The sequence below is a fragment of the Aspergillus niger genome (assembly GCF_000002855.4).
Source record: "Aspergillus niger supercontig An15".
Lineage (NCBI taxonomy): Eukaryota > Fungi > Ascomycota > Eurotiomycetes > Eurotiales > Aspergillaceae > Aspergillus > Aspergillus niger.
The window spans coordinates 291,924-319,867 of NT_166530.1; the positions used below are offsets into that span (position 1 = coordinate 291,924).

The 27,944-nt window shown below is 50.4% G+C and overlaps 7 protein-coding genes across 7 annotated transcripts; 4 read left to right on the forward strand and 3 right to left on the reverse strand.

Annotated features, from left to right (window-relative positions):
• Window positions 1-3,083: 3,083 nt before the first annotated feature.
• Window positions 3,084-4,511, forward strand: An15g01110 (uncharacterized protein; the record flags this gene model as incomplete). Its single annotated transcript, XM_001396613.1, has 1 exon — window positions 3,084-4,511. One exon carries the CDS (start codon window positions 3,084-3,086, stop codon window positions 4,509-4,511), a length of 1,428 nt encoding a protein of 475 aa, XP_001396650.1.
• Window positions 4,512-6,688: 2,177 nt separating this feature from the next.
• An15g01120 (hypothetical protein) lies at window positions 6,689-8,405 on the reverse strand (the record flags this gene model as incomplete). Its single annotated transcript, XM_059744464.1, has 5 exons — window positions 6,689-6,817; window positions 6,873-6,959; window positions 6,998-7,073; window positions 7,120-7,346; window positions 7,425-8,405. 5 exons carry the CDS (start codon window positions 8,403-8,405, stop codon window positions 6,689-6,691), a joined length of 1,500 nt encoding a protein of 499 aa, XP_059602444.1.
• A 5,261-nt stretch (window positions 8,406-13,666) lies between these two features.
• An15g01130 (uncharacterized protein) lies at window positions 13,667-18,386 on the forward strand (the record flags this gene model as incomplete). The annotated part of the gene is made up of 3 exons (XM_001396615.1): window positions 13,667-17,353; window positions 17,409-17,792; window positions 17,850-18,386. 3 exons carry the CDS (start codon window positions 13,667-13,669, stop codon window positions 18,384-18,386), a joined length of 4,608 nt encoding a protein of 1,535 aa, XP_001396652.1.
• Window positions 18,387-18,807: 421 nt separating this feature from the next.
• An15g01140 (uncharacterized protein) lies at window positions 18,808-21,514 on the reverse strand (the record flags this gene model as incomplete). The annotated part of the gene is made up of 9 exons (XM_059744465.1): window positions 18,808-18,835; window positions 19,074-19,328; window positions 19,407-19,507; window positions 19,570-19,802; window positions 19,930-19,990; window positions 20,044-20,161; window positions 20,209-20,381; window positions 20,436-20,618; window positions 20,699-21,514. The coding sequence occupies 9 exons, from the start codon at window positions 21,512-21,514 to the stop codon at window positions 18,808-18,810; spliced, it is 1,968 nt and encodes a 655-aa protein (XP_059602445.1).
• Window positions 21,515-22,332: 818 nt separating this feature from the next.
• Window positions 22,333-23,238, forward strand: An15g01150 (hypothetical protein; the record flags this gene model as incomplete). The annotated part of the gene is made up of 2 exons (XM_059744466.1): window positions 22,333-22,351; window positions 22,463-23,238. The coding sequence occupies 2 exons, from the start codon at window positions 22,333-22,335 to the stop codon at window positions 23,236-23,238; spliced, it is 795 nt and encodes a 264-aa protein (XP_059602446.1).
• Window positions 23,239-23,292: 54 nt separating this feature from the next.
• On the reverse strand, window positions 23,293-23,814 carry An15g01155 (uncharacterized protein; the record flags this gene model as incomplete). The annotated part of the gene is made up of 2 exons (XM_001396618.1): window positions 23,293-23,589; window positions 23,641-23,814. 2 exons carry the CDS (start codon window positions 23,812-23,814, stop codon window positions 23,293-23,295), a joined length of 471 nt encoding a protein of 156 aa, XP_001396655.1.
• Window positions 23,815-24,160: 346 nt separating this feature from the next.
• Window positions 24,161-27,816, forward strand: An15g01160 (uncharacterized protein; the record flags this gene model as incomplete). Its single annotated transcript, XM_001396619.1, has 2 exons — window positions 24,161-24,364; window positions 24,421-27,816. The coding sequence occupies 2 exons, from the start codon at window positions 24,161-24,163 to the stop codon at window positions 27,814-27,816; spliced, it is 3,600 nt and encodes a 1,199-aa protein (XP_001396656.1).
• Window positions 27,817-27,944: the final 128 nt, after the last annotated feature.

Here is a 27,944-nt window from a genome sequence, read left to right on the forward strand (position 1 = left end):
CCCAAAGTTTACGCACTATCTGGAGGGAAAGCAAGTGAAAGAGCCGCAAGTTAAAAGACGTTGACAGCAGCAGCAGCAGCAGCAGCAGACACAGTGGACTAAGAAAGACGACGCAGTTCAAGTTGAGTTGAGTGTGTGTGTGCAACCAGGACGATAAAGTCAACGTCACTCCACTGCCACGGCTAAGGTTGGGACCTACTTTTAGTAGTTACCAGCAACCCAAAACCAAACCAACCCCAGCAAAGTGAAACGGGGTACCTGCTTCTCATCATCCCCGCCAGCGTGGATTCACACTTTCTTCAGTACTACCAGTAAGTTGCTCTCTTGTCTGTCGCTCCATGGGAAGTATGAACCAGGATTGGATCATTATCACAATACCACATACACCCTGCCAACACATACATCCTACTACTGTATTATGATGCTCTCTCCGGTTTTCTGTCGATTTGCTGTTCTTATTTTCTTCCCTGCGAGATTGATCTGTAGACACCCATGACTACCAATGTGGTTTGGTGGTGGGTGTTCGGGTCATCTCAATTTCCCCCTGTTCCTCCTCGATCCTAGTTCCCATGCCTATCTTGTGTCATACGCTTCTCTTATGCTTAACTAAAACTACCATTTGACTGGATCTGCAATTTGCATCAACTGGATTTTCCAGTGGATCTGGTTGATACTCGTTCTGTATTTTATTTCACATTCGTGTTTTGTTCTTACCTTCTATTTTTGTTTCTATTTCTATACTCATTTTTTGTTTTATTTTTGTTTTCCGCCCCATACCCACACTAGCTCATTCTTGCCGTCTCTGTCTTTCAATGTTGCCTCCCCAAGGAGTGTTGAAGCAGGAGATGTGTGCGTGTGGTGTGGTGTGCGTATCTTTCTGCTGCTCAGCCCTTCTTCGGGTTTGGCGAAAGGAATGAAAGATGGAGCCCGCCGATGGCCTCTGCCTCATGGCCGGAGAGATCCACCGGCGGCGGTGCTTCTGGCGGGCTCGTCCTGCTCCTTGGGATCACTAGTTGCACCCACACCCCATCCGTCCTTCCCAATTTCTGCCTTTCCCTCTCTCCCTCTTCCCCCCTCCCTCCTCCCTCCCCATCTGGCACTGCTCGGGCCTACCAGTCTGGGTCGCCCCGCCTGCAGCCCGGTCGCTCTTCATGACGGAGGATGTGTTTTTTCCTCGCTGAGCATGTCCTTCCCTCCGTCTGCCTGGCCGTTTGGCGTTCCCTGCAACCCGCACTATGCCCGGCTCTGGTCTAGTTGGACTGGCCTTTCCGCCCATTCATCGCAGGCCATGGTATTTTTCCTTCCCTTCCCTGGTTTTACCTGATCACCAGGAAGGGGGAGGGGGGAAGAGGACCGCCTCTTTTCTTTTCCCTTTATTTTTCACTGAATTTCTCTCTTGGTTTTTCTTCAAAAAAGAAAAGAAAAAGATAGATAATTATTTTCTTATGTTAATGGTCTTTTCATACTGTTTGCGATGAATTTTTTTTTTTCACTACTTTCTCTCTCTCCAAGACAGTTTCCCTATTTTCTGGAAGGGAAAGGTGAGAGAGAGAGAGGAAAGGGTAAAAAAACGCGATGCTTTTTACAATACCATACATGGGTACCCTGCCAATGTTCTGGGAATTGGGATGATTTTTTGGCGTTATTTTTTTCATTTTTTTATTTTTTTGGCACTGCTGCTCTTCCCCCCATACAACTATTTCATAATTTCCATTGGGATGGGATTGCATTCCTTTTTTTTTTTTGCTCTTATTTTATTTTTCCCAATTTTTTATTTTATTTTATTTTTTGTTCCCTTTTCATTTTATTCATTTTTTTTTTTTCTCTTCACTTTTTTATTTTATTTTATTTTTTTCTCTTCCCTTTTTTTTCTTGTTCCCTAAATTATTATATTCCTGATTTTCCCTTTTCTGATTTATTTCTATCTGCCTCTTTCCCCGTCTCGTTCCACGGATGTTTAAGGTCAACTATTGTCCCCTCTTGTCTTCCGAGTCCACCACACTCCTTCCCTTCAAGCAACTCCCCCATTCACTTTTGAAACATTCCTGGTCTCTACTTGCCTTTGGAAATTCATCGCACTTCGTTTCTCGCATGGCCCGGGTGGCTTTACGTGAAGCTCCAAAGTGGATAAATCGGCTTACATACCTGCTCCGAAACAGGCACCGAACAGCTCATACGGCGTAAGCTGAGCTGGTCTCTCTCTCTCTCTTTCCCTCACTATCGCTTCTCGCGCAGTGGATTGTTGCCCATCCAACAAGTCCCGAATCCCGCATCGTCTTGCGCAGCAGCATCAGCAACAGCCTTTTGGGTTGAAGAGAAACTCCCGGGCCCAGGGTATTTAAACTCCCTGTCAAAACGGGTTTCTCCTTGCGAGCAGAAAGCTTGGGAATTCCCGCAGCTGGTTTGGTTGGAGACACAACCTACCTCGATCCGATCGCTATCCGTGGAACCGGAGCTCCAGTCGACCCAGCTGCACTAGGGCCAGACGCTGCTCTCCAGATCCAACCCTTTCCCTGTGCGAGGATTTGGGAAAAAGGACGGGCCCGTGCTCGCTGTCGATCCGGCTCGCCCAAGTCTGGTAGTAGCCCTTAAACTCAGAAGGAGGGGGGCGCTTTAAACTCGCGCCATCGGCCCTCTTCTACGGTTCAACCATCACCGTCAGCTCTCTCGACTTGTCATTCTCTCACCTTCGCACCAGAGGTTCCCACTCCTCGTCTCTCCTAAAGGTTATTTGCCTCCCCCTCCCTGCTTTTCTGGAGTTTCCCCCCAATTCACTCCCTTCATCCCCCTCCCTCCCTCCCCCCCCCTCCCATTCATTTTTTAGCTCGGGACATCGTCCTGGCTTTTGCTGCAACGGCCGAACAACAAAGAAAGAAATTCTGACAGCCTGTCAGGCGGGATTGTTCTGATCCTATTCACTGCTATTCTTCCTCTGCTTGGTATCGAAACCCCAGTGTCACCCTGGCCAATCCGTCTAGCCGAGTTACTGGGAAACCTTGATCAACGGTGGTGTTAACCTTGATTGATTTTACCTCTTTGCCCCCCTTTCAACTAGGTTCGAACCTACAAACAAACGCAAAACAATGGTCAACGGCACCGCTACGGTGTTGGAGCCCACCTTCACGGGATATGTCGCGACAACACAGGATGCGCTGATTCTCTTCGAGGCCTGTCTGACGGGAGTGCTGCACCATGTGCCCCGTCGGCCTCACGATCGCGAACGTGGTCACCTGGTCCGCAGTGGCAGTGTGTTCATCTACGAGGAGAATTCGTCGGGAATTAAGCGATGGACGGATGGAGTGACCTGGAGTCCCAGTCGAATCCTGGGCAACTTTCTCGTCTACCGCGAACTGGAGAAGCCGTTTCCCCCCGGCGAAAAGAAGCGAGCGATGAAGAAGGCCAATCGACGCCCGGTGCCTTCCACAAGACCTGGGGAGCCGTATCCGCGACAGGACAGCAACGGCGGTTATTCGCCGTCCTCGACACCCGGTCAGTATGCTGGAGACCGACCACACCAGTCGGACGTGGAGAGAGCGTTGGTAGGCTCGCTGGTGGACTCGTATGGCTTCAAAGATTCGGGACTCGTGAAGAAGACGATGAGTGTGACGGTTTCGGGGGTGACACACCACTTGGTCTCGTATTACAGCGTGGAGGACGTGATGCGTGGGCTGCTGAACCCGCCATCGATGGTCGACTCGCTGCGATACATACGGCCTCGTGCAGAGCTGACGCAGAAGCAAAGCTTCCGGGCCCCCATCGATGACTTGGAATCAGGATCTTTAGAGAACCCGAACGACCCCCATGCGATATACGGATACCGACCTCAGTTGGTAGCGCCGCCCGGGTATGCGATTCCCAACCCTCATCCTGAATTTTACATGCACCCCGCGCCGTACGCTGCCACCCATGCTCCGCAGACTGCGGCAATCCCGGGATACTCGATGGCAGGGTCAATTTCGGCGCAGTCGGCTTCTAATCCCTATCTTCCCGCGCCGTCTGCACCTACCCAAATCCCGCAGAAGCCAGACGACTATTCCCAATTCCGGACACCCACTCAGTATGGAACGAGCTTTGATGCTCTGGGTCACAGTGCTCTGTCGTCGTCGATTCCTTCTACACTCAACACGGGCATTCCGAGTTCCTTGAGCGATCGCAACCGATCCCAGTCGGATCACAGCCCTTCCGCCTATCGCAACTCGTCAATATCCTCACGCAGCGTTGCGACCGACGCCACCTCGCCCATCGACCCAGCAACGCCGGCCACATATTCACGGGGAGGAAGCTTCAGCCTGGGCCCGCTTGATGGACCGCATCAACCACTTGAACAGCGTGGCATGGCTGCGTTTGACCCAGGCATCCCGCGCCGGGAGTCGAACCCGATGCATGCGCCTTATTATCCAGGCGCAGACCGGCATCCGTACTACGTGAGCGCTACCGCTCCGGCAGCTCATGCCAATTACCCCGTGTCGACATGGGCAGCGGCAGCTGCTCCAGCGCAGCCTCAGATATGACTCTAAATTCTTCAGCGACCATGATTTGTGGTTTTACCCTCGCTTTATCTTTATTTCTCATACCCCCCTCTTTATTTTCTTCCGTACGAATTTTTATTTTTCTATTGTTTTCCAGAAGGGCGGCAATTTGGGAATAGACTATGCATATACGCTGTGGATGAATACCCGGGTGGGAAAACGCTCTTAGAGGAGACATGGGTGGCTTTTTCCTTGTTGCTGCTGCTTCTGTTACCCCTACGATGATACGATGTCGATCAAAATACCTTCTTTTTTCTTTATATCTTTATTAGCCTGTTCGTGGGTAGTACCCTGGGGGGTTTTCTGGGATTTATTCCGTGTTTTTGCTGTTTGGAGGGTTCCTGATTTGCGCGAGTGTGGATTGGTTTTCTGTTCTTTTTTCATGCGATTATGAGCAATGGGACGGTTTTGGGTGGCATGGTTCTGGGGCGGCTATCTGTCAACTCTTTTGTTCTGTTTTGTTGTCTTGCTACGTGCTACTACTTGATGCTCATTGCTTTTGTGTGCTTGGTTCGCTATCATCATATCCTTAGTTGTTACATATGGGAGAAACCATGGGTCTTTAGTGGTGTACATGGAAACTTTTTTGACGAGAAGATCCCGCCAGTGATGCATGCATACAACCAATCAGTCTATCAATCCTGGGGTTTCTTTAAAAAGCTCATCTTCCCCAATGTGCGCTGCTTTCGCTTTACGCAACTATTAGTGGGCGGGTATTGTGGTTCGTTTTGATGCTACGGAAGGGCTTTTTTGAGGTCATGTGCGGAAAGGACAAGCTGATGATATCATCAATTAACATGTCATCACATCATTGTCGGGGGTCTAGACATCCCGATTATTCAAAGGATTAATTATTCAATCTTCTATTAAATATTATGAGAATGCAGTGGTTGTTACTACTACAACTACTTCTAGCTAATAACTTTCCTCTTGTGTTATGTTATATACCGATACCTCATAAGGTCAAGACATACTATCAAGAGTCAACATTCACGATGTAGTAGACATATAGTTCACATACACATAACATTGAATTCACCAGCCAATCAATCAATCAAATCCCCAATGGTCTAGACCATCTAGTAGTACCTTAGCTAGTATGAAAGTATAGTACTACGTATTATCAAAAAACAGGGAAACTGGGTAGTAGTCAAGAAAGAGGTCCACATAATCATTTCAGATAGTGAAATCAGCGGGATTAGTTGATCGATGCGATCGATCGAACCGGGAAGTCAAGAGGGTGTTATCCTGGTAGAATTGGGTGGATGTGGATAATAGATGAAGAAGTTAAATGTCACGGTGACACTTGCCTCCACAACACACCCTCCACAGCTTAACTAGTATCTTACCGGAGGGAGGGAGGAGTTTGATCTAGACCGTTTCTTGATTCTTCTATCTCTTTCTCTTTCTCTCTTTCTCTTTCAGGGGATTGTTTGTTATGGTATGAGGTTGTTGATGTATGGGATCTCTGATAATCATGAGAAGGTGGTTTGGTTGGTTGGTTGATATGGGTAATGAAGTATGGGGAGTTTTGTTTATTTGTGTGATATATTCGATTCGATTGATTAAATCCTTTACTCCTATTAGTTACTTTCTCATTTGATATCATTCTAATATCTAAAGAACTTCGCTTCGATTCATTGATTCCATTGCGGAATATTAGTAGTTTGGAATGAATAGTCTAGTACACATCCAGCATTACACATGATGTGTACCTAGCTATATGTTGGTTGGTTGGCAGGTTGTTTGAGTTAGATAACCGTCTGCAGAACATGTGCTACTTTAAGATTTTATATATACTTGGATTCTTTGTTTACTTCCTATTTCCTAGTAATATAATTCAGATAGAGTCTATCCTCATTTTATTTGCGTGGTGGTAAGCGTTGTTGCTCGATAGTTTTGGGATGGTGGTGAGTGGATGTTACGTCACTACTTTCTTAGTAAGAACCTTACGTGACGATACTGTATTATACGATACTGTAAGAGGATTACCGATGTTGCTGTTGTTTTTGTTTCCTCTTTTGTATTTCACACTGGGTACTTGTTAAGGACTAGGTGAAGAAGTATGAATGATACTGGCTTCGTAGCTTGGGTTTACTTGTTTACGTTTATTAGTAGTGATGGTGGTGGTGGTGATGTTGTGTGTATATAGTTCTCACTTACCTATTACTTCGTAGTTTGTACAGACATTGTAGAGTAGAATATGGCGATTTACTACACTTGATGTCATGGATCTTGGTAGTAACTACCAGTAGTAGTAGCATCTTTTTCACGGGTAGAATATCATACTACTTCATTGTAGTAGTACTATGTAAATGATAACGATAATAAAATGGTCCACACTCTGCTTTGGAGGTACAGCATCGACCTTTTCGGTTTATATCTGAACTGATCGCTGCGCAATAGTTCACCCAATTCTAGCGATTCAATCTAGTATGCCGGGTATATCATGCTAATCGCTAACAAACCAAGACAATCAGACACCCGCCAACTCCCATGCTAAAAATGCTATTTATTATTTCCCTTGCTTCGTCGCTCCGTTCGCTGCCCATTTCGTACGTTGGTCACTTCCGATGTCACATGCGCGTACCGGCTGCTTGACCCATGTGCATTATCCAACAGTAACCGCATTGTGAAACTCCCCGGGTCGAATCCCGGTATTGCAGGAATGGGCTGGTTGAGGTTGAGTCCCGATTTGCCCGGCAGCAAGGCGGGGATCTTAGGAACTTCACGCAACGGTTCGATCATCGTCCAATCGCGGGTCACGTCGCGTCGGACTTCGTTGTCGTCTTGGGATATTCCGCCGTCTGGGGAGATCTGCAAACTCCAATGTCAGTATATATTCCTGCTCTCCTCCCAAATTCCAACACTCGAGGGAACTGGGGTACCACGTACGCCAGATGAGAACTTCCGCCCCGGCATATGCACGTAATCATCAAATGAGCTTTCTAGGGCCGCAAAGTTGAACCCCTTGTCTGCCGTGAGGGGCTCGAAACGCTGGCCCACTTCTGTCCGGAAATCCACCGGCCGTCGACGCACGGGCTTGTATCGCGGTAGGGCTAGCAGGGGCCCCGGGTAACTTGCCCACCAGCATTGGACGACGGGGTCGATGTCCAGCGCAAACTGGACCCGGCTCTCCGCGCGGGGCTTTGAGATCAGCATGGCGAAGGTAAACTCGCGCGGCAGGCCCGATCGCTGCAGATTGTTCTCCTCCAGGGTCCACACGATCTCGCCGCCCTCAACGTCGAAGGCTCGACCACGCGGGCTTTTGAGCGATCGCACCGACCCTTGAATCCGCATCATCTCATACCGCTTATAACGACCATTCATGCCACCACTGGGTGAGAGGCTCGCGACGAGAGGGAGGTCAGAGACTCCAAGCGAGCCGCTGAGGCTGTAGTTCCACTGTAGTGTTTCAGGGGAGACGGCGCCGTAGAGGAGGTGCGGGGCATGCATGAGGAAGCGGGGATGGCGGGTCCGGTTACTCGACGATGACTGCTCCCTTGCGCTCTGAACAGAGGCCCGAATTGTAGCTGCTTTGAAGCGATGGGAGAGTGTATTGGGCGAGTGGAAGACGAAGGTGATACCGAGGAAGTCCACGTGGTTGTGGTCTTGGTTGGACACGGCGGGGCTGGCGTAGAACCCGTGCTGAAGGCGCTGCACGTGTGCAGTAATGTACGCGTCTCCTGGAAGGTGTCGCTCGTAGATACAAGCTCCATTCACGAGAAGACGGGGGTTGACAAGGTTGGGGTCTGGGGTGGCCGTCGGGTCAGAGGGCTGCTTAGCTTGGGCGGCTGGTTTCAGGGGGGACGAAGAATCCGGCGCTGGAGCGGCAGGACGATCAATTGTCACCATGGCCATTGTAGGGTGTGCCATGGTGAAGGATGGCATTTCTCCTCCATCGCGGTCATCCCGAATACCCATTGCAATATTGTTGTTGGATCTCCATCAGAAGGCAGTGCGGAGAAGGAGGTCGGGGGGAAAAAGATGCTATGGTATGTCGGGGGGATAAGTGCGTTTTGCGGGTGAAATGCCCGAGTTTCGCGACCTTATCAAAGAGGCCATTATAAGCCAGTGTTGGGGAGGAACGATGACGACAAACGAATCGACAGATGGACGAGGTTATATCAGGTGAGAGAGGCGGCGCGGGTCAGCTGGGAGTCTGCGATGGCCGCATGGATCGCGGGCGCCAAGAGGAGCGGAATCAGTCGACAGCGATCATTACGAAGACCATTGTCAGGTGAAAAGAAGAAGGTCTTTCGATGAGAGACTGACCTCGACGGAGGTAATGAGGGGAGGAAAGGTGGGCATGAAGGATGGCTGGAAGGAAGTTGTTGAGCCGGGAAGAAAGATGGGAGGCGGATCCAGTCACGGGAACCTTATTTGCATCGTCCCCGTAACTTCTCAATGCGCTTCAATATGCCCATTGCTAGACGGATAATCTACCTGATCTCAGACTATGCAAGGGGCCGTAGGGCTGATCTCTACTAATCTCTACTAATCTCTACTAAAGCAGCGCTAAGCCAGAAATCCAGCTCATATAGTCGTCGCGCCGCTATCAGCTGCTACGACGATCAGGAGATCCGGTTGATGCTATCCACCGCGAGATCAAGTTGTTAGTCTGATCTTGCGATCTGATAACGATCGAGTGTCTGCTTGGAAACCTGTTGTTTCGAGTCACCGCGTGGAGTATCATTGCTGGATAGAGTGAGATATCGCCATGAGACCCAGCTACAGTCCCTGACTAGAGTGATATCGTGATCTGTAACTAGCAAGGTTCGTTCACGGGTAAAACTACTAAGCAGATATCAATCAACTTGGAAGACTTTAAGTGTATTGGAACTATTTGACTCTAGACTCAGCTGCATTCCTTATAGGCGGCTCCAAGCCGGCTGTGACCAGAACAAGTATTATACAGGCAGCATTCGGAAATCCGTATCAGGCTCTTTGTCTACCAGTTACTGCCGTTAATGAAAAGAATGCTGTCATTTGTCTTCATCAATGAGACATTTTTGCCGTGAGATACCTGTACAGACCGCTGCTTACGGATCCACCTTCCCTGAAGATATTATGTCTACCAGAAAGACCCATCTGCCAAGCAACAGTCTGCAAAATCTACACCGTTGCCCCGTGTCTAGTCTAAGCCGCTAGGGCCCAGTCCAGCCACTATGCAGATCTCCAATACGCCCTAGTACGAAGCTGGAAGCGGAGCAGAGCACCCTAGGTTCATAGTTGATTGATGCTTGTTTGCGAGCAGTGTGTAGCTGGACAAACCTCGTGTCGATCCACCCCAAAAGACAAGCTAGCAACGAGCTAGTAGCATTTGGTTAGGAGGAAGGATTCGTGATTGACAGCACTCGATGCAGCTTCGTTGGTCTGTGAGGAGCTGGCCCCATCACATCCAACCTTATGCATCCAAAGACATACCCTGGACTGATTATTGTCTCGAACTGAATTGGCCACTGAATCTGGTGGCAACGACGCGGAATTGCTTGTTCCCTAATATAGTAGCTTCATCCTGCATGGAGTCCCATACGAGAGCGATGATTCAGTCTCATAGACACAACCATAACCATAGTGGTTTGGTTGGGGGAACCGGCAACGGATGCCGGAAGAGTAACGCCATTGTGGGGTATTTCCCTGCAGGTTATGCATATAGCCGTGCTATCCGCTGTTGAAAGAAAGCAGGGATTGTTAATCAATGCGACATTAGTGGAGAATAACATCGACAGGCCGACAGTCTTGCTTCGGAAGGAGACCCGGTTACACGACCAGCCTATACCCTTCGTCGAACACGTGGATCTGGTAATTTCATGGCTTGGACAACATTCACCATACGTGCAGAGGGCATGCTATTCCGTCAGATGACGCGAATAGATGGGATACGTCAACCCGAAATACGGCAAGCCATAACATCGACACGAGGGTTGTAACGCCAGGTGAATTGTTCCAAAGAAACCGGATTGTGTCACCGGTGGCCGCAGAGGTAGATCCACGCCAAGAATATGAAAGGCAACGGAAAACCATTGGCAAGTGGCTCGCAGCCGGACAGGCTGGATCATAGAAGATAGTAGTGGCTGGGGTGAGCTATAGCGGTGCGAGAGACCGCGGACCCTGGCCTAGAGTGGCCGGGCATGCTTGGGGCTAGTGCCAACTAGGCACTCACACCGAGCAACGTGCAGGTTGACATCGCAATTTTGCGTCCAGGTGCAGGGAACCACTGAGCATGAAGAACGCCACAGTAGATAGATATTCATGAAAATCGAGGAGTAAAAAGGGAGCGAGGGAAGAATTACGAGCCACTCCGCGCTTTGCGTAGCTGCCTGAGCTGACCGCAAAATGCGCATGGATCCGTCCGGAGCTGCCACTGCTATACTCACTGCTTAGTTGGAGAGCACATGCACAGATCTGGAATTTGCGCTAATTTATCTGGTGGACTCTGCATTCAAACCCCGCATTTTGGAGTTTGTCCGGTGTAGACGATGCAGTGCATTGCCGTGTGATGCTCAGTTTCCCGAACGCATGCCTGAAAGTAGCATTTTCACCCCTAGGAAGAAGCCTGGGATAGAGTGTAGGAGGTTGAAATATCAGTCCAAATTATCAGTCGAGGGAGGACTCCTGGAAAGTCAAAAGAAGAAAATAAGAAAGAAAGAAGAAGAGGAAGATGTAGTATTTCTTAGTTCACTCGAAGCTCAGGAAGAGCCAGATGGGAAGCTTGAGCTTGGGAGTGGAGGTGAACCGTGCAGGGAAGGCCTAGACCAATACATGACTGTTAGTGGATAATTGTGAAGATACCATTATTGGTCAGATAAGGTGAGGTCGTTGCCTGGAGGCATAGTCCTGAGCCGTCAGCTGGTGGCCCAAATAGTAGTTGGGCTGTTGCTTGGGAGGAGAAGATGTGGGAGGTGGAGGGGGAGGGGGGAATTGAGGCCCAAGCGGTGTGATGGAAAATGGAGCAAACAGGGAAAAAGGGGAATTCAAAGCACAAGGCGAAACGAAGGCCTCGGAATCCCAGTTGGAAACTACACGAGAAGGGCGAGAACCGGCACCCATCAGATCTGACAGATCGCACCCGGTCGGCATGGAAGTCCCGGGTGAATCAGGTGTGGCTCGGGTCCAAGCTCTGCCCAAGAAGGTTGTTTCATGGAAAGATGAGAACCAACCAGAGGCCACGGCCGGAAAAGCACGCAGAAAGGGGAGAAAAAAAGAGGAAAAAGAAAAAAAAGTGAGCGATCGTGCAACTTTTGAGCTGGGAATTGTGGCTGCAGCAACAGAGCAGCAACAAGCAGCAGGCTTACCTTACTCCATAGTTGGTTCCGAGCCAGCACCAAACCCACCTGGACTGAATCGTTGACTGACTGGGTTTGGCCAGAAAGACATCGGCAGGCTGACTCGGGTGCCGGGGACCCTCTTCCGATTGCCGATTGAGCTCAGAACCGAGTAATCTCTAGGATGAATGGATGGATGAATGAATGAATATGAGGGATCGTCATCCTCGATGATTGATTAATAATGACAACAATAATTAACTATAGCAATAATATTCTAGTTAGTACTACCAAGAAAAGTGACTAGTTCCCACGTTAGTAGAAATTACTGGAAACCTCCCTGCGTCCCCAGTTCAGAAGTACACATCAGGCATCCAGATACTATCTACATATCTATTACTTAACTACTTATGGTTAGTTTAAATTAGTTAAATGAGCTCATGTCAACCCAAGCATATGAAACAGTTAGTGAGGGATGAGCTAGTTAGTTAACTACTCTTAACTAGCTGACAGTGATTAATAATATAGAGTCAGCTTCCATCAAGCCAAGAATAAAGGATGAGTGATGATGATGATGGATGATGACGATGCAAGTCCAAGGGAAAAAAAAAGATAGTAAATAAAGTAAAGGTAGCCAAAGAGAGCAAATAATCGAGTCGAGGTGTTTCGGACTAACCGAAAAGGGACCCCGCTTCGAATTTTCAGATTGTTAACGCCGGTCTGGAAGTCAGTGGAAGTAAGAAAAGTAGGCTTATCTCCGACCCACCGTTAGGGATGATGACAAGCAGGGAAAACAAACAATCCAAACAGCAAAGTCAAAACGAGGAAAGTGCGCACAGGAAGATGATTTCCTCGAATTCCTCGCTGAATCCGCGTCGCTCCTTCCGCTTTCAGAGCCCTTCGGTCCCAGCCGACCCCTGAATCCATGGCGTCCATGACCAATCATATTTCTAGAAAGTGACATCCGTGGACCTCATCTTGACTCATGAAAAGAAAAAGACCCACATCCGCAGTTCACCCGATGGAATGTCCAGCTTCCATCGCCTTCTTGCTGCAGTTCCAATTGTCAGCAATCCACTTCTTCGATCCGTCTCTCTGCGCTCTCTGATTGCTTGGTTAATTCCGTCTGCTCGCCGTCGCCGCCACGGATATGGACCCTGGTCCGTTTCGGGTCCATTTGCTGTGGACACAAGCCGACTCTATTGTCGCTGCTCCTTTGCAATCCTGACAAATCCGCCTCCATCTTGCCTTGTGTTTCTCCAGTTTCCTCATGAATTATTTTTTTTCAGGTGGTCCCGCGGCGTTAGCGTCTGATAACGCCGGCGCCGCCCATATCGTTTATGCCCGTGATGCAACGTCCGTCTAGACTGGCTTAGTATTTATTATCTTTCTTCCCCTCCCCCATGTCTCAGTGGATGGCTCTTGTTTCTTCCTCGCCTTGAGTCGATTACGGTCTTTCTTTCTTTCTCCTCCATCCCTCCCCTTCCCCAATCTCCACTCCTCTCAAGGCGTGTGCTGGAGCTCCTGGAGCGCCCCAGTTCCGTGCCACATCCTCAACTACTCCCCCTAACTGCGCTAATCATCGCCTTTATCTTTTGGCTGTACATATCTTCCATACATACCCAAACTTGGATTTTATCCCTTGCCTTCCCGTATTCGTTCTTATCTATTAATATCTATTTATTATCCTGATCTTTCCCCTCCCACTTGACTTCGGTTGGAGTTTCATACCGTCAACAATATCCCTGGATTCGCCGTTTCGCTTTGCGCCACCCCCGTGGGTAACCTACAATATCACCACCACCTTACGTTCGACTTGCAGATCTCCACCTCGGAATTCGCCTGACGACAGGCGCCACCCCTTCCACCATGGCTGACGAAGCTCGTCAGCCGGATGCATTGCAAAATGTCCCGACTATCACCCAGGAGCACTCCCACGTTCAAGAAAGCTCCCACGTTCTCGCCTCCGACCAGACCGTGACCTCTCAATCGACCAGCGTGACCGACCTGTCTGCTGATGGCCGTTGGGGAGAACAGGAAGAGGAGCCCGTCTCCCGTCGCGGCGCCATGGAGGATTTCGAGGAAATGCGCAAGGAATTGACCCGCCTCAGTCTGCACCAGACCCGTTCCGCTACCCGAGAAGCCCAGCGTTTGCGCTCGCGCGCCAGCCAGGCTCGCGATGAGGAGAAGGCTATGGATGACGATGACGACGACTTGTCCGGTACCACGGACAGCGGTTATGGTGGTTTCGACCTCAGCGAGTTCTTGATGGGCGGCCATCTCGAACGCCGGACGACCGCAGGCGAACCCGCCAAGAAGGTGGGTGTGGTGTTCAAAGGTGTCACCGTCAAGGGTGTCGAGACTGGTGCTTCTTTTGTTCGTACCCTTCCGGACGCCGTCATCGGTACCTTTGGACCCGATCTCTACAACATTATCTGCAGGTTCGCCCCCCAACTCCGCTTTGGCCGCAAGCCTCCCGTGCGAGACTTGCTTCACGACTTCACTGGTGCCGTGCGGGAGGGTGAGATGATGCTGGTGCTGGGAAGACCTGGTGCAGGTTGCTCAACCTTCCTGAAGACCATCGCCAACGACAGAGAAGCCTTCGCCGGCGTCGAGGGTGAGATCAGCTACGGCGGTATGTCCGCGGAGGAGCAGCACAAGCACTTCCGTGGTGAGGTCAACTACAACCAGGAAGATGACCAGCACTTCCCCAACCTTACTGTTTGGCAGACGCTCAAGTTCTCCCTCATCAACAAGACCAAGAAGCACGACAAGGCGAGTATCCCCATCATCATCGATGCTCTGTTGAAGATGTTCGGTATTTCGCACACCAAGAACACCGTGGTCGGCAATGAGTATGTCCGCGGTGTGTCCGGTGGAGAGCGGAAGCGTGTCAGTATCGCGGAAACCCTGGCCACCAAGTCCTCTGTCGTCTGCTGGGATAACTCCACTAGAGGCCTCGACGCCAGCACCGCCCTGGATTACGCCAAGTCCCTGCGCATCATGACCGACATCAGCAAGCGGACCACGCTCGTCACTTTGTACCAAGCCGGTGAGAGCATCTACGAACTCATGGACAAGGTAATGGTGATCGACCAGGGACGCATGCTCTACCAAGGGCCCGCCAACGAGGCGAGACAGTACTTCGTGAACCTTGGTTTCTACTGCCCCGAACAGTCGACCACGGCCGATTTCTTGACCTCCCTCTGCGATCCGAACGCCCGTCAATTCCAGCCCGGCCGGGAAGCTTCGACTCCGAAGACCCCGGAAGAGCTCGAGTCAGTCTTCAGACAAAGCAGCGCCTACCAGCGTATCCTGGACGATGTTTCCGGCTATGAGAAGCAGCTTCATGACACCAACCAGGAGAGTACCCGTCGCTTTCAGAAGTCGGTCGCCGAGTCGAAGAGTAAGACCGTGTCCAAGAAGTCGCCGTACACCGTTTCTCTGGTCCGCCAGGTCGCCGCCTGTGTGCGTCGTGAGTTCTGGCTGCTCTGGGGTGACAAGACCTCGCTCTACACCAAGTACTTTATTATCCTGTCCAACGCTCTGATTGTTTCGTCCTTGTTTTATGGTGAATCGTTGAATACCAGTGGTGCCTTCTCTCGTGGTGGTGCTCTGTTCTTCTCGATTCTGTTCCTGGGTTGGTTGCAGTTGACGGAACTGATGCCCGCGGTCAGTGGTCGTGGCATTGTTGCCCGTCACAAGGATTACGCCTTCTACCGTCCGTCGGCTGTTTCCATCGCTCGTGTGGTCGTGGACTTCCCGGCCATCTTCTGCATGGTCGTCCCCTTCACTATCATCGTTTACTTTATGGCTGGGCTCGACGTGACCGCTTCCAAGTACTGGATCTACTTCCTTTTCGTGTATACCACAACGTTTTGTATCACGGCCATGTATCGCATGTTCGCTGCGCTTTCGCCATCGATTGACGACGCCGTCCGGTTCAGTGGTATTGCGCTTAATGTGTTGATCCTGTTTGTTGGCTATGTCATTCCCAAACAGTCTCTTATCGATGGTTCGATCTGGTTTGGATGGCTCTTCTACGTGAACCCGTTGTCTTACAGTTACGAAGCCGTTCTTTCCAACGAGTTTGCCGGCCGCCTCATGGACTGCGCCCCATCGATGCTGGTTCCTCAAGGTTCTGACTTGGATCCCAGATACCAGGGATGCTCTCTCACGGGCTCTCAGCTCGGGCAGACGCAGGTTTCGGGTTCCAACTACATCGAGACGGCCTACCAGTTCACTCGCCATCACATGTGGCGTAACTTCGGTGTGGTCATCGCCTTTACTGTGCTCTACATCCTGGTGACCGTTTTTGCTGCCGAGTTCCTCTCGTTCGTCGGTGGTGGTGGCGGCGCCTTGGTGTTCAAGCGCTCCAAGCGTGCTAAACAGCTCACGGCACAGAGCGGCAAGGGAAGTGACGAAGAGAAGACCCAGGGTGCTGGAGTCCAGGCCCAGTCCAACAGCAACAGCGAGACGTTCAACCGCATCTCATCTAGCGATCGCGTGTTCACCTGGTCCAACGTTGAATATACGGTTCCCTACGGCAATGGCACAAGGAAGCTTCTGAATGGTGTCAATGGCTATGCTAAACCCGGACTCATGATCGCCTTGATGGGTGCTTCCGGAGCTGGTAAGACTACGCTCCTGAACACTCTCGCTCAGCGTCAGAAGATGGGTGTGGTGACTGGCGATATGCTTGTTGATGGTCATCCTCTGGGCACCGACTTCCAGCGAGGCACCGGCTTCTGTGAGCAGATGGATCTCCATGACAACACCGCTACGATTCGCGAAGCTCTCGAATTCTCTGCGCTGCTTCGTCAGGACAGAAATACTCCGGATGAGGAAAAGCTTGCCTATGTCAACCAGATTATCGACCTTCTGGAGCTTGAGGAAATTCAGGATGCCATCATTGGCTCCCTCAACGTCGAGCAGAAGAAGCGTGTCACCATCGGTGTCGAGCTGGCTGCCAAGCCCAATCTTCTCCTCTTCCTCGATGAGCCCACTAGCGGTCTGGACAGTCAAGCGGCCTTTTCCATCGTGAGATTTTTGAAGAAGCTTTCTCAAGCCGGACAGGCTATCGTGTGTACCATCCACCAGCCCTCGTCCATGTTGATCCAACAGTTTGACATGATCTTGGCTCTGAACCCTGGCGGTAACACCTTCTACTTCGGCCCGGTCGGTCACGAGGGACGCGATGTTATCAAGTACTTCGCCGACCGTGGTGTTGTCTGCCCCCCTTCGAAGAACGTCGCAGAGTTCATTCTTGAGACGGCGGCTAAGGCGACCAAGAAGGATGGCAAGAGCTTTGACTGGAACGAAGAATGGAGGAACTCGGAGCAGAACCAGAAGATTCTGGATGAGATCAAGACAATCAGAGAAGAGCGCAGCAAGATTCCGCTTGATGAGCAGGGCGTGCCGTATGAATTTGCTGCTCCTGTTACCACCCAGACCTACCTCCTCATGATGAGACTTTTCAGACAGTACTGGAGAGATCCCTCCTACTACTATGGAAAGCTTTTCGTCAGTGTCATCATTGGTATCTTCAACGGTTTTGTAAGTACCCTCGACTTTAACTCTCCTCGCGTACACTCAGCTAATTCTCATGTAGACCTTCTGGATGCTTGGAAACACCATTTCGAGCATGCAGGACCGCATGTTCTCGATCTTCTTGATCATCCTTCTTCCGCCTATCGTCCTGAACAGTCTGGTTCCCAAGTTTTATATCAATCGGGCACTTTGGGAAGCACGTGAGTACCCCAGTCGTATTTACGGCTGGGTCGCATTCTGCACGGCGAACATCATCTGTGAAATTCCGATGGCTATCATCTCCGGACTGATCTACTGGTTGCTGTGGTACTACCCGGCTGGTTTCCCTACGGATTCGAGTAATGCCGGATATGTCTTCCTCATGTCCGTGCTTTTCTTCCTGTTCCAAGCCAGCTGGGGTCAATGGATCTGTGCCTTTGCTCCGTCCTTCACCGTCATTTCCAACGTGAGTTATTCTGCGTGTCAAATCAACAGAAGCAAACCCAGCTGACATGTTCACCAGACCCTTCCCTTCTTCTTCGTCATGACCGGCTTGTTCAACGGTGTTGTCCGTCCTTACTCCGCGTACCCTGTGTTCTGGAAGTACTGGATGTACTACGTCAACCCGGTCACCTGGTGGCTCCGTGGTGTCATCTCGAGCGTCTTCCCCACAGTTGACATCGAATGTGCGTCCTCGGAAACCACTCACTTCAACCCTCCCCCCGGCCAAACCTGCTCTCAGTACGCCGGCGACTGGGTTTCGAGTGCTGGCGTCGGCTATCTCTCCAACCCCAACGCCTCTTCGGATTGCCAGTACTGCCCTTACGCCAACGGCTCCCAGTACATGCACACCCTCAATGTGCACGATGGCGACAAGTGGCGCTGCTTCGGTATCTTCCTGGCCTATGTGATCATTAATTGGTTCCTGGTCTACTTCATGATCTACTGCGTGCGCGTGCGCGGCTGGTCCTTTGGACTTGGATACGTCTTCACTGTGCTGGGTATGCTGTTCGGCAGCATCAAGAAGCTGTTTGTGAGATCCCCCAAGGCTCAGAACTAAGGCTCTTGCCACTGTCTCTACAACCACAGCCCATTCATCTATGCTAATAGATGCTGGTGCGTGAGTTATCTCCTGATGATAATCATGGGATAAACAAAAACAAAAACTAAAATAAAACACATATCACTACCAGACACACATATACAGTCAAATATATACAAGGCCTATGTGGCCTGAGATACGAGATGAAACAGGAGGAAGATAGAGAAAAGCATATCGGTTCGGGAATTTTTTACCCCCTTTTTCTGGTTTACGTTATCATGCAGATAGATAGAGATGCATCAGCGTGTGTGTTTGTTGGGTGGCTTGGCTTTTTTTGTCAGCCTTTTCTTGTTTGTTTCTTTCTTGGGTTTATATTTTATCCCCATAATAGGTACATAATGCATATCATCCGACATATATATATTTCATTGATATCCTCCTAGTAGTAAGTAGCAGCAACTTTGTATCTTCAGATTGGTCAGATATTTCTTACTTATCTACCAAGACAAGTATCTGTCTGTATCTTTGCACATACATCTACCCACAAATATCACAAACTCCCTACCCCTTCCAAGAAATAACATCCAGACTAGTAGTATCACAAACCACTCACACCTTCCCTTAACTGTCACTTCCACTCCGACAGAAAACCAACATCAAGACTGACTCTCCGCAAAATACCAAGGCTTCCTCCCCCCTCCATACCTCGCCCCGGGAACACGCATCGGAACTGGAATAGTATTCTCGAATACAACCGGGAGATTTGCCCCGTCGTCATTATCCGATGATGATAACGAAGAAAATTCAGAGGCTTTGCCTTTGCATTTATCTTCGTGTATCTTATCCTTCAAATCTGAGCTATCCGTCCTGTCTTCAATAACGGGGACTATTACGCCGCATTCCCAGTTTCGGCAGTTGAGCTTGGGGGATTTTGTTGAGCGGTCTTGAACGAGGCGGCCCCTGTGGAAGAGAGGTGAGTTGGGTTAGTGAACTAGAGTGTTGGGTTTTGGGGAGGCAGTCATTGAGTAGAACACGCACCAGGCACTTTCGGACATATTGGCACTTCCGATGTAAGCCCATGCGCGGCATTGGGTTGTTTCTGATAAAGGGATGGGGTCGTCGGGGCGGACGTAGAGGATCTATCGTTGAGTGATGTGAGGACCTTATCCTGGAGGGAAAGGAAGGGGGGTGATATAAGTACCTTGTTATGCATTAACAAGCCCTTTCTTTGACTTTCACAGTCGCGGAGTATATGCCGTGGGAAGTTCTCGCCGTTGTACCATTTTGACTGGAAGCAGACGGTGCCTGCGCAGCGGGGACCCCCTTTTGACGTTGCGACTGTGTTCTGGGATGGGAAATAGAGACGGAATCGGTCACTCCATTCGGAGCCTGTGTCTTTCTTGAGGAGTTTGGAAGGATTGTCGCGTCGAGGGACTGGGAAGGTTTTGGCGTAGCGGATGCTGAATTCGGTAAGGCCGTCGTCACCTTTGGGTTTGGGAGGTCCAGGTGTCAGTTTCCGGGTCTATGGGGGTAGGGGCAGGGGATATGGGAGTCTGTGTACCTTGTGAAGCGAGGTACATGCAGCGGAGAAATTGGTCCGTTATAGCGCCAACGGAGGAGGCCTTTTAATTGTGAGCATGTAGTAGATGTTTATGGGTAGAAAGTATGTGCTCACGATGTAGTCAATATTGAGTGGTATGGATGTACAAAGGTTCAGCCTTTCCACTGCACGACCTAGGCCGCAGTAGCCTGTTCGTTTCCACGCTGTATCTGTGTGAGAGCCACCACTGGGACTGTTAGACATAATCAATGCGGTTAGTGTTAGCGAAAGGAAACTCACATAGTATGGACAAAGGCATATTTCGATGTTTTGCTAAAGTCAAAATTATCGAGCTTAGCAATGATATTCTCATGAAGAGTACTGGCTTTAAGGAAAACCACAAGGTCTTCATAGAAATGAGTCGTAGGCTTCTCCAGGACATTCTTTTTCGGAAGGTCAATAAGAAAGACGCTCTACAGGTGTGTCAGCAGGGATTCACCAGAGGTTGACGCTCTTGTGCCTATTACATTCTCCATGACTCCGTTCATCTCACCCCAGTCATATGGGGTTAGGTTGGCAGTCGGTACCACCAGGCGAAGATATTCAGGGTGGAAGAGCAACATCAACTTCGAGTGCATGCAAACGACCTGCCCACCCATTGGTGGGAAGCATAACCGCAAATTCCGCATGGTCGCCGTCTCTGATTCGTACTGACGTTTCTTCTCTAGTGGTTAGCTTGTTCTAGACAAAGACTCGATTCCAGCATGCAAGGGACGATGGAAATACTCACTGTAGCATCATCCTCAGCCTGCATAACCAGAATAAAACGGGTTTTCTCAATGTTAAATTTACTGAACAGCCATTCCATCTCCCACATGAATGAACTCATAACAGCAAGCTCTAGATCAGCCTTCTGCAAGACCTCTTCGATCTTGATATCGTCCCCTTGCCGAGGATATCCAAAGGCCCATGTCTTTTTGACAGCACCCTCTGGATATTGAGTCGACGGTGAGGTAGATGGGATGGACCTAGAGCTTGTAGGCTGGGACTTGGACATAATCGTACCCCCAGCAGCCATGGTGGGTTGGACACTAGCCCTTGGGGCTGAGTCGATCTTCGATTGCTTAGCTTCACGGTGATCAATAGAGCTAGTATCCTCAGCCTTTCTTTTAGCAAGTCGTGCGAGACGCTCTTGCTCCATCTGCTTTCGATCGAGACCAAGGACACCCATGGACTTAGCAGGTTCATGGTCGTTCGCCTTCCCTTCGACCTCTTTTACTGAGGGGGATCTAGTGTTCTGGCTCACTCCTTTCTCAGAGTCGCTAATATGTAAGTGACTGGAGGCGTTATGCGGGCCTCCTTCAGCTTCTTGCAACGAGAGCGCAATAGCTCTCTTCAGGTCTTCATCATATTCATCGTCATCACCAGCTTCGTCATCCGTGTCGGATCCAATTACGGATTGCGACTTCGGAAAGACGGGTATAACTTCATCTGAATCTGACTCTGCTGTGAGATCCACGACCTGTCTCTCGGCGTTGCGACGCTGGTCAGGTTCAGAGTCAAGATCAAACGTCTCAAATTGGCGTCCCTCTTCATTTGGCGCCATATTTAGTAATTTTTCAGTGACAGCAAATGTGAACAGTTAGAGGAGAATATTAAATGAGAGGATAGAAGGATAGTGATACTAAGAGAGGGTGAGTCGGTAACAAGCAGCGGAAAGAAAGACAGGCCTTATGGTGGTTTGTACCGGAGGCTGTCTGTTTACAAGGCCGATGCTGAAGATGCTCCAGCGCAGCTAAACAAGCGCAACACTAATTTCATCAAACAAATGATCTCAGAATTCAGTAAGGAATATCACATTTGAGAAACAAGAAGGTTGAATGGATTTGGAGGAAGTTGTTAGGAGTGAGGGAGTGCAGGTTCACTTCACACCCTGGGATCCTGGCAGTCGGCACGTGATCGAGACGGGCTGAGCTGGAGAGCACCAGTTGAACCCCAATGCACCATATAGGCAGAAGGATGCCAAATGTCTCCATCTGGGACTCGAAAGGGAGAAAAGATGGGCATGTACTGATAGCTGTAAGTACTGGGTCTACAACTCAGCGTGTCAAGTATGTTGCTACAATGTAATCATTCACTACTAGCAACTTGTGTTTTGATTGCGTTTGGCTAATGAGACCATGCAAACAGTTGGCCATGCACAGCTGCTCCAGGTCATGGTTTTCCCGACTATCACAGACTATCCCCCTTTTCTGCCCATCCTTGCAACTAGCCTTGACCCAAGTTTGCTGCTTAATCTAAAATCGAACCCCATCTCCAAACATTCCGCGCATCTTCGTCTCGATGACATGGCTGGAGTGGCTCCATCAGGAATCTTTGAAAGCCAAGGCCTGCATCAGAGTCTGGTGCAAGAGCATAACCGCCATGATCCCAGCAATCGTGGGTAAGTCGTGTTCAGCGTGTTGATCAACCCCGAACTCAATTTGCTGCTAACATCGGACGCCGTCAAGACCAGTAATTCGTTTTGTCAAGCCATTGTACGACAAAGAAACAGGGCTTATTAGTGATTTCGAAGAACATGACAAGCAGCCGAAGTACCGTGACGTAGTCGATGAAGGGATCACAAAAATGCTGAAAGTAGCCCAGTTTGACACGCAGCCGATGTCGAAGTGTCTCCTGTACCGTCTCCCCCTGGAAGTCAGACTGAAAATATGGGAATGCCTATTCCCGCACTACTGGAGCACCGTGGAGCTAGAGAAATTCGCACAGACAACCACGGGCCTCGCTATCCTCCTGACTTCACATCAGATCTTCCATGAAGCCTTGCTGGTCTTTTTCTATTCGCTTCCATCCAGCAGGCTTATCCTCAAGGAGTACGGAGGGTCCACTGTGCATTACCTCAAAAGTGTCCCCCTTAAGCTGGATCGATGCATTTATAAGCGCCGAGGATTCATTTGTCTCGATATTGAGTGCGACAAAGAAAGAACGTTTGGTTCGCTTGTGCTCTCACTTGGTGACAAGAACCATGAAGCGGCAGTTCGATGTCGCTGGGGGTTTTCGCTCTTCATTACCACCTTGAGAATGGAGGGACCATTGCGTGTCCATGATTTGACCGTCGCTGTCACTGAAAATTGGAAAATCCCCAGGTTTGACGAGAACGATTTGATCCAGGCTTTGTTCAGTGGAGCTTTCGAGGTCCTTGGGAGACTGATATTCGTGGGCTTCACTAGGATGGAACGAAAACGTCTCACCAACCTAATACTCGCGAGGCAGGACCCGTGCGTGCAACTCATGCGACGTGGGAGTGATGTTGAGGATATAGTTCGGTAAGTGGAAGTTCCTAGCATAGTGTTGGTCATGTCATTGGGCCATCTTATTGGCTCGTTAGATGCATTGCAGCACGAGGTCAATGACGGCAAAGAAGACATCTCTATCCGCGTCGGCAGTTTCAAGCCCAAGGCCCAAAACGAGCATACGTTTCTCATTGGGCGTCTTGGTGACAATGGCACTGGCGATTTGACGAGCATAAAGCTGACCAACTACCTCATGTCCAGGAGCCCGGCCACCGAGCAGTGACGTGGCAGTCAAATTGCCAATAGGAAGAAGACTGTCCTCAGCAGGCTCAGAAATGGTGTGAAAGCCCTCTGTTCCTGGGTTTTTGTTCTCAAGTGGCACGTGAAGCTGAAGTAGGTTAGTTGAGATGAGAAGAGTATGGCATGACTATTGACTAACCCAATGTCCTAGTCGGCCGTTCTGTGAGATTGTGATTAAAATTCTGTCACTAAATTTGATCAAGGTGACATTTGTCTGGATACCCTTGACATCTCCAACAACCTGCTTCGTGACTGCGGGGTAGGGCAGGTTTAGATCCTGGAGTTGGTTGATGTCAAAAGGCGCACTATCCATGGTTGTTTTTTGTTGTTATTAATGTTGAGAGATACTCTGACAAGCAATAAAATGCACAAGTTCTCTTCTTAGGATGATGAAAAAAGAATAAGAATAAACAGTAACACTATAATAAACACGAGGGAAACGCGACGAGGCAGGAGAGGGAGAGGAGAGAGTGAAGAGGGGTGACTGGCCGTGAAGTACACCCCAGGCGGTGAGGCTATACTCACCGCTTTCCGGGCAGAATGTGGCCGCCGCCTGATTTTTTTCACGGCACTCTCTTATCGCGGTTCACTTTTGCTTTCATTCTGGGACCTGATTCACTTTGTCTTGCAGTTAAGGCAAAGGGTCAATTCTAGTGATCATGCCCAAGTTTGTCCCCCGCCAGCGAAAGCAAAAGCACAAGCAAAGGGAGGCAACAACCGCCCCGGTAGACACCAATGTTGCCGAACTTGCGCCCGTCTCCAAAGATGAGAAGGAGGCTAAGCGGCAGAAGCTAAAAGAAGAATTGCGAGCACAGCATGCTCAGGTTTCTTCCAAGAAGCAGAAGCGCTTGGACAAGTATATTGTGCGTGCGACTCTACATTAACTATCCTCCAATGTTGTATCTAACGCTCTGTGCAGGAAAACAAGCTAAAGAAAGAAGAGAATCTTGAGCTGCTAAAAAAGCTCGCGGAATCCAAGGTTGATACCTCGTCTCTCCAGAGCTCTAGGGAATTAGGAAAGCGCAAGCGGCAAGATGAAGTACCAGCCGTATCTAGAACCGCGGAACCCGACTCCCGCCTTGATCAGGACCTTGACCTCTCGGACGATGATTCGGACGATTCGTTGCCCCAATTGAAGACCACTGTTAGCGCATCTAAATCTGAAGCCCCCGCGCAAAAACCCGCAGAGAATCCAGCGATCGGTATCGGGTTAAAGCGCCCTCTGGAACTCGGTCCAGATGGATTCCCGGTTCTCAAGAAGCGAAAGCAGGTTTCGAAGAAACCCGAGATAACGATCACGATGCCAGAAGTACCGTGGGAAGGCTTTGGCTCGGATGAGGATCAAGATGAAGACGAGAAGTCTGAGGAGGGCGAAGATGAAGATTCGGAGGGAACATCCTCCGATGGCTCAAGCGATGAGGGAAGCGAGAGTGATGGCGAGGAAGAAGAGGACGATGAAGACGATGATGAAGAGAGCGAAGAAGACGAAGACGAGGAAGACAAAGAGGAAGAGAAGCATAAAGTGGGCCAACCTCGACAATCTGCCTTCAAATCTTGGGCCAGGCAACAGATCAATGATGCCATCGGTTTCAAGCCTACCACTGTTCCAGTCGTCGAGGAGCAGCCCTTCATCCCGGAACGCAAGAAGCCAGTCAGGAATACCGTTGCCGAGGAAGAACCCTTACCCTTGGAACTTCAGGTCACCACAGGTGATCCTAACCGGAAAGCCTTTAGTGTTCAGGTTAACCGGTCAGAGGAAATACAAAATGCACGCTTGGGTCTGCCGGTTGTTGGCGAGGAACAGAAGATCATGGAAGCAATCTACAATAATTCCTCGATCGTTATATGGGGAGCTACCGGTTCCGGAAAGACAACCCAGCTTCCCCAGTTCCTCTTCGAAGCGGGCTATGGTAACCCGGACAGCCCCAATCCAGGCATGATCGGAGTGACTCAACCGCGCCGAGTCGCAGCAGTCAGTATGGCGAAGCGTGTAGGCGAAGAACTGGGCGAATTCTCCGACCAAGTCTCCTATCAAATTCGATTTGAGAGCACAGCATCTAGCAAAACCGCGATCAAGTTCATGACTGATGGTATTCTCATTCGCGAGATTGCCGAAGACTTCTCCCTCAGCAAGTATTCAGTCATCGTGATTGATGAAGCCCACGAACGGAGCGTCAACACCGATATTCTCATTGGAATGGTCAGCCGCATTGTCGACTTGCGCAAGGCTATGCAGGAGGAAGACCCGTCTGTCAAGCCTCTGAAGCTCGTGGTCATGTCTGCCACTCTGCGCATCTCCGATTTCACGCAAAACCCGAACCTTTTCCGCCAAGGACCGCCACCCTTGGTTCAGGCGCAAGGTCGCCAGTACCCTGTCACCATACACTTCTCCCGACGTACCCATCGCGATTATGTCGAAGAGGCATTCCGCAAGGTGTCGAGGGGTCACCGCAAGCTACCTCCGGGTGGAATGCTTGTGTTCATGACCGGACAGAATGAGATCCGTCAGCTGTCCAAGCGTTTGAAGCAGGCCTTCAAACCCACCCAGCGTGGCGAAGCTACTCAAGCCAAGGTCCAAATCTCTGCCAACGATGCACCCCTTGAGGCAGAGGATCTCGAGATCGGCGGTGCCGACCTGTCACTTGCTGGCAACCAGGAAGATGACGAGAGCGATTTCGAAATCACTGGGTTGGATGAACCCGAGGAAGACGAAGACGAGTTTGATCTGGGTGAAGAGGCCATGAGCTCGACGACTCGGGTCCACGTGCTCCCATTGTACTCCCAGCTTCCTACCAAGGAGCAACTTAGGGTTTTCGAACCCCCGCCGGAAGGCTCCCGCCTTATTGTCTTAGCCACCAACGTGGCTGAGACAAGTCTTACAATCCCGGGCATAAAGTACGTGTTTGACTGTGGCAGAGCAAAGGAGAAGCAGTACGATCTTGCAACAGGCGTCCAGAAATTCCAGATTGAATGGATCAGCAAGGCCAGTGCCAATCAGCGAGCTGGACGTGCTGGTAGAACTGGACCCGGTCATTGCTACCGTCTATACTCTTCGGCAATCTACGAGAATGAATTCGCCGAATACACCGACCCAGAGATTCTGCGGACGCCGATCGAGGGTGTCGTACTTCAGATGAAGAGCATGGGACTTCACAATGTTATCAACTTCCCATTCCCGACACCACCCAGCCGTCAGGGTCTTGCCAAGGCTGAGAAACTTCTCAAGAACCTGGGCGCACTCACCTCCGAAGGCCAGATCACCCCAATAGGTAACCGCCTATCTACGTATCCTCTGTCTCCCAGATTTGGCAAGATGCTGTACGTTGGCCACCAGCACGGCTGTATGCCGTACGTCATCGCACTTGTTTCCGCCCTCGCAGTAGGCGATCTGTTTGTTCCCGAGAACCAGATCGATCCTGTACCAGCCAACAAGGACGACAACGAGGGCAAGGGTGTATACACGAACTCGGACCGTCTCGAAGACACCGCCCGGGAGCAGCGCCACAAGGACTACGCCCGGGTGCACCGTCTCTTCAGCAAGCACGATGATACTTCCGACGCGCTGAAGTACCTGTCGGCGATTTGCGCCTACGGATACGCCTCCGACGGAGATTCGTTCTGTGAAAAGATGTTCCTGCGCGCAAAGGCCTTCAAGGAAGCCACGCAGCTCCGTCGCCAGCTGACAGACATCGTGCGCAGCAACAACCCGGGCCTGGTTCAGGCCTATCAGGCACGCTTGCCCGAACCGACCGAAAAGCAGGTCAAGGCCATCAAACAGATCATCACGGCTGGGTTCATCGACAATGTTGCTCTCCGCGCGGACCTTGCGCCCGTCCCGCCTGAGATGCACCGTACCCCCAAGCGAGCTATCGATGTCCCCTACTTCACGCTGATGCGGTCTCGTGACGGCCCCGGCTTGGAGCTTGACGATAAGGCTGTCTATGTGCACCCGTCGTCTGTCATTGCGCAGCTCTCGGCTAAGGAAATGCCCCAGTATATTGTGTACTCGCATCTCCAGCAATCGTCGCCCTCCATTGTGTCTGCAGACCAGACCCCTAAGATCCGGATGTATCCCCTCGCCACACCTAGCGGACTACAGCTCTCTGCGCTGGCACACGGCACACCGCTGATCGAGTACGGCAAGCCCATCGGCAAGACGGAGTTGATCGAGGGTATCCCTCAGCGGCGATCATGCTGGGTGATCCCGTCTCTGGTGGGTGAGGCCGGCGGATCACGGTGGCCGTTACCAGCCAAGAAGGTCATCCAAAGGAAGGATGCGAAGGAGGGATGGGTGATTGAAAAATTTGTCGCATAATGTATATACCAGACGCTTACAATTACAAAAGTGGTGATGATGATTATGATGCAATAATCAGCTGCTATCCCAGTACTGTAGTCATGATAATGATAAAATAGAACCAGCACCCATGCCAACCACTAACA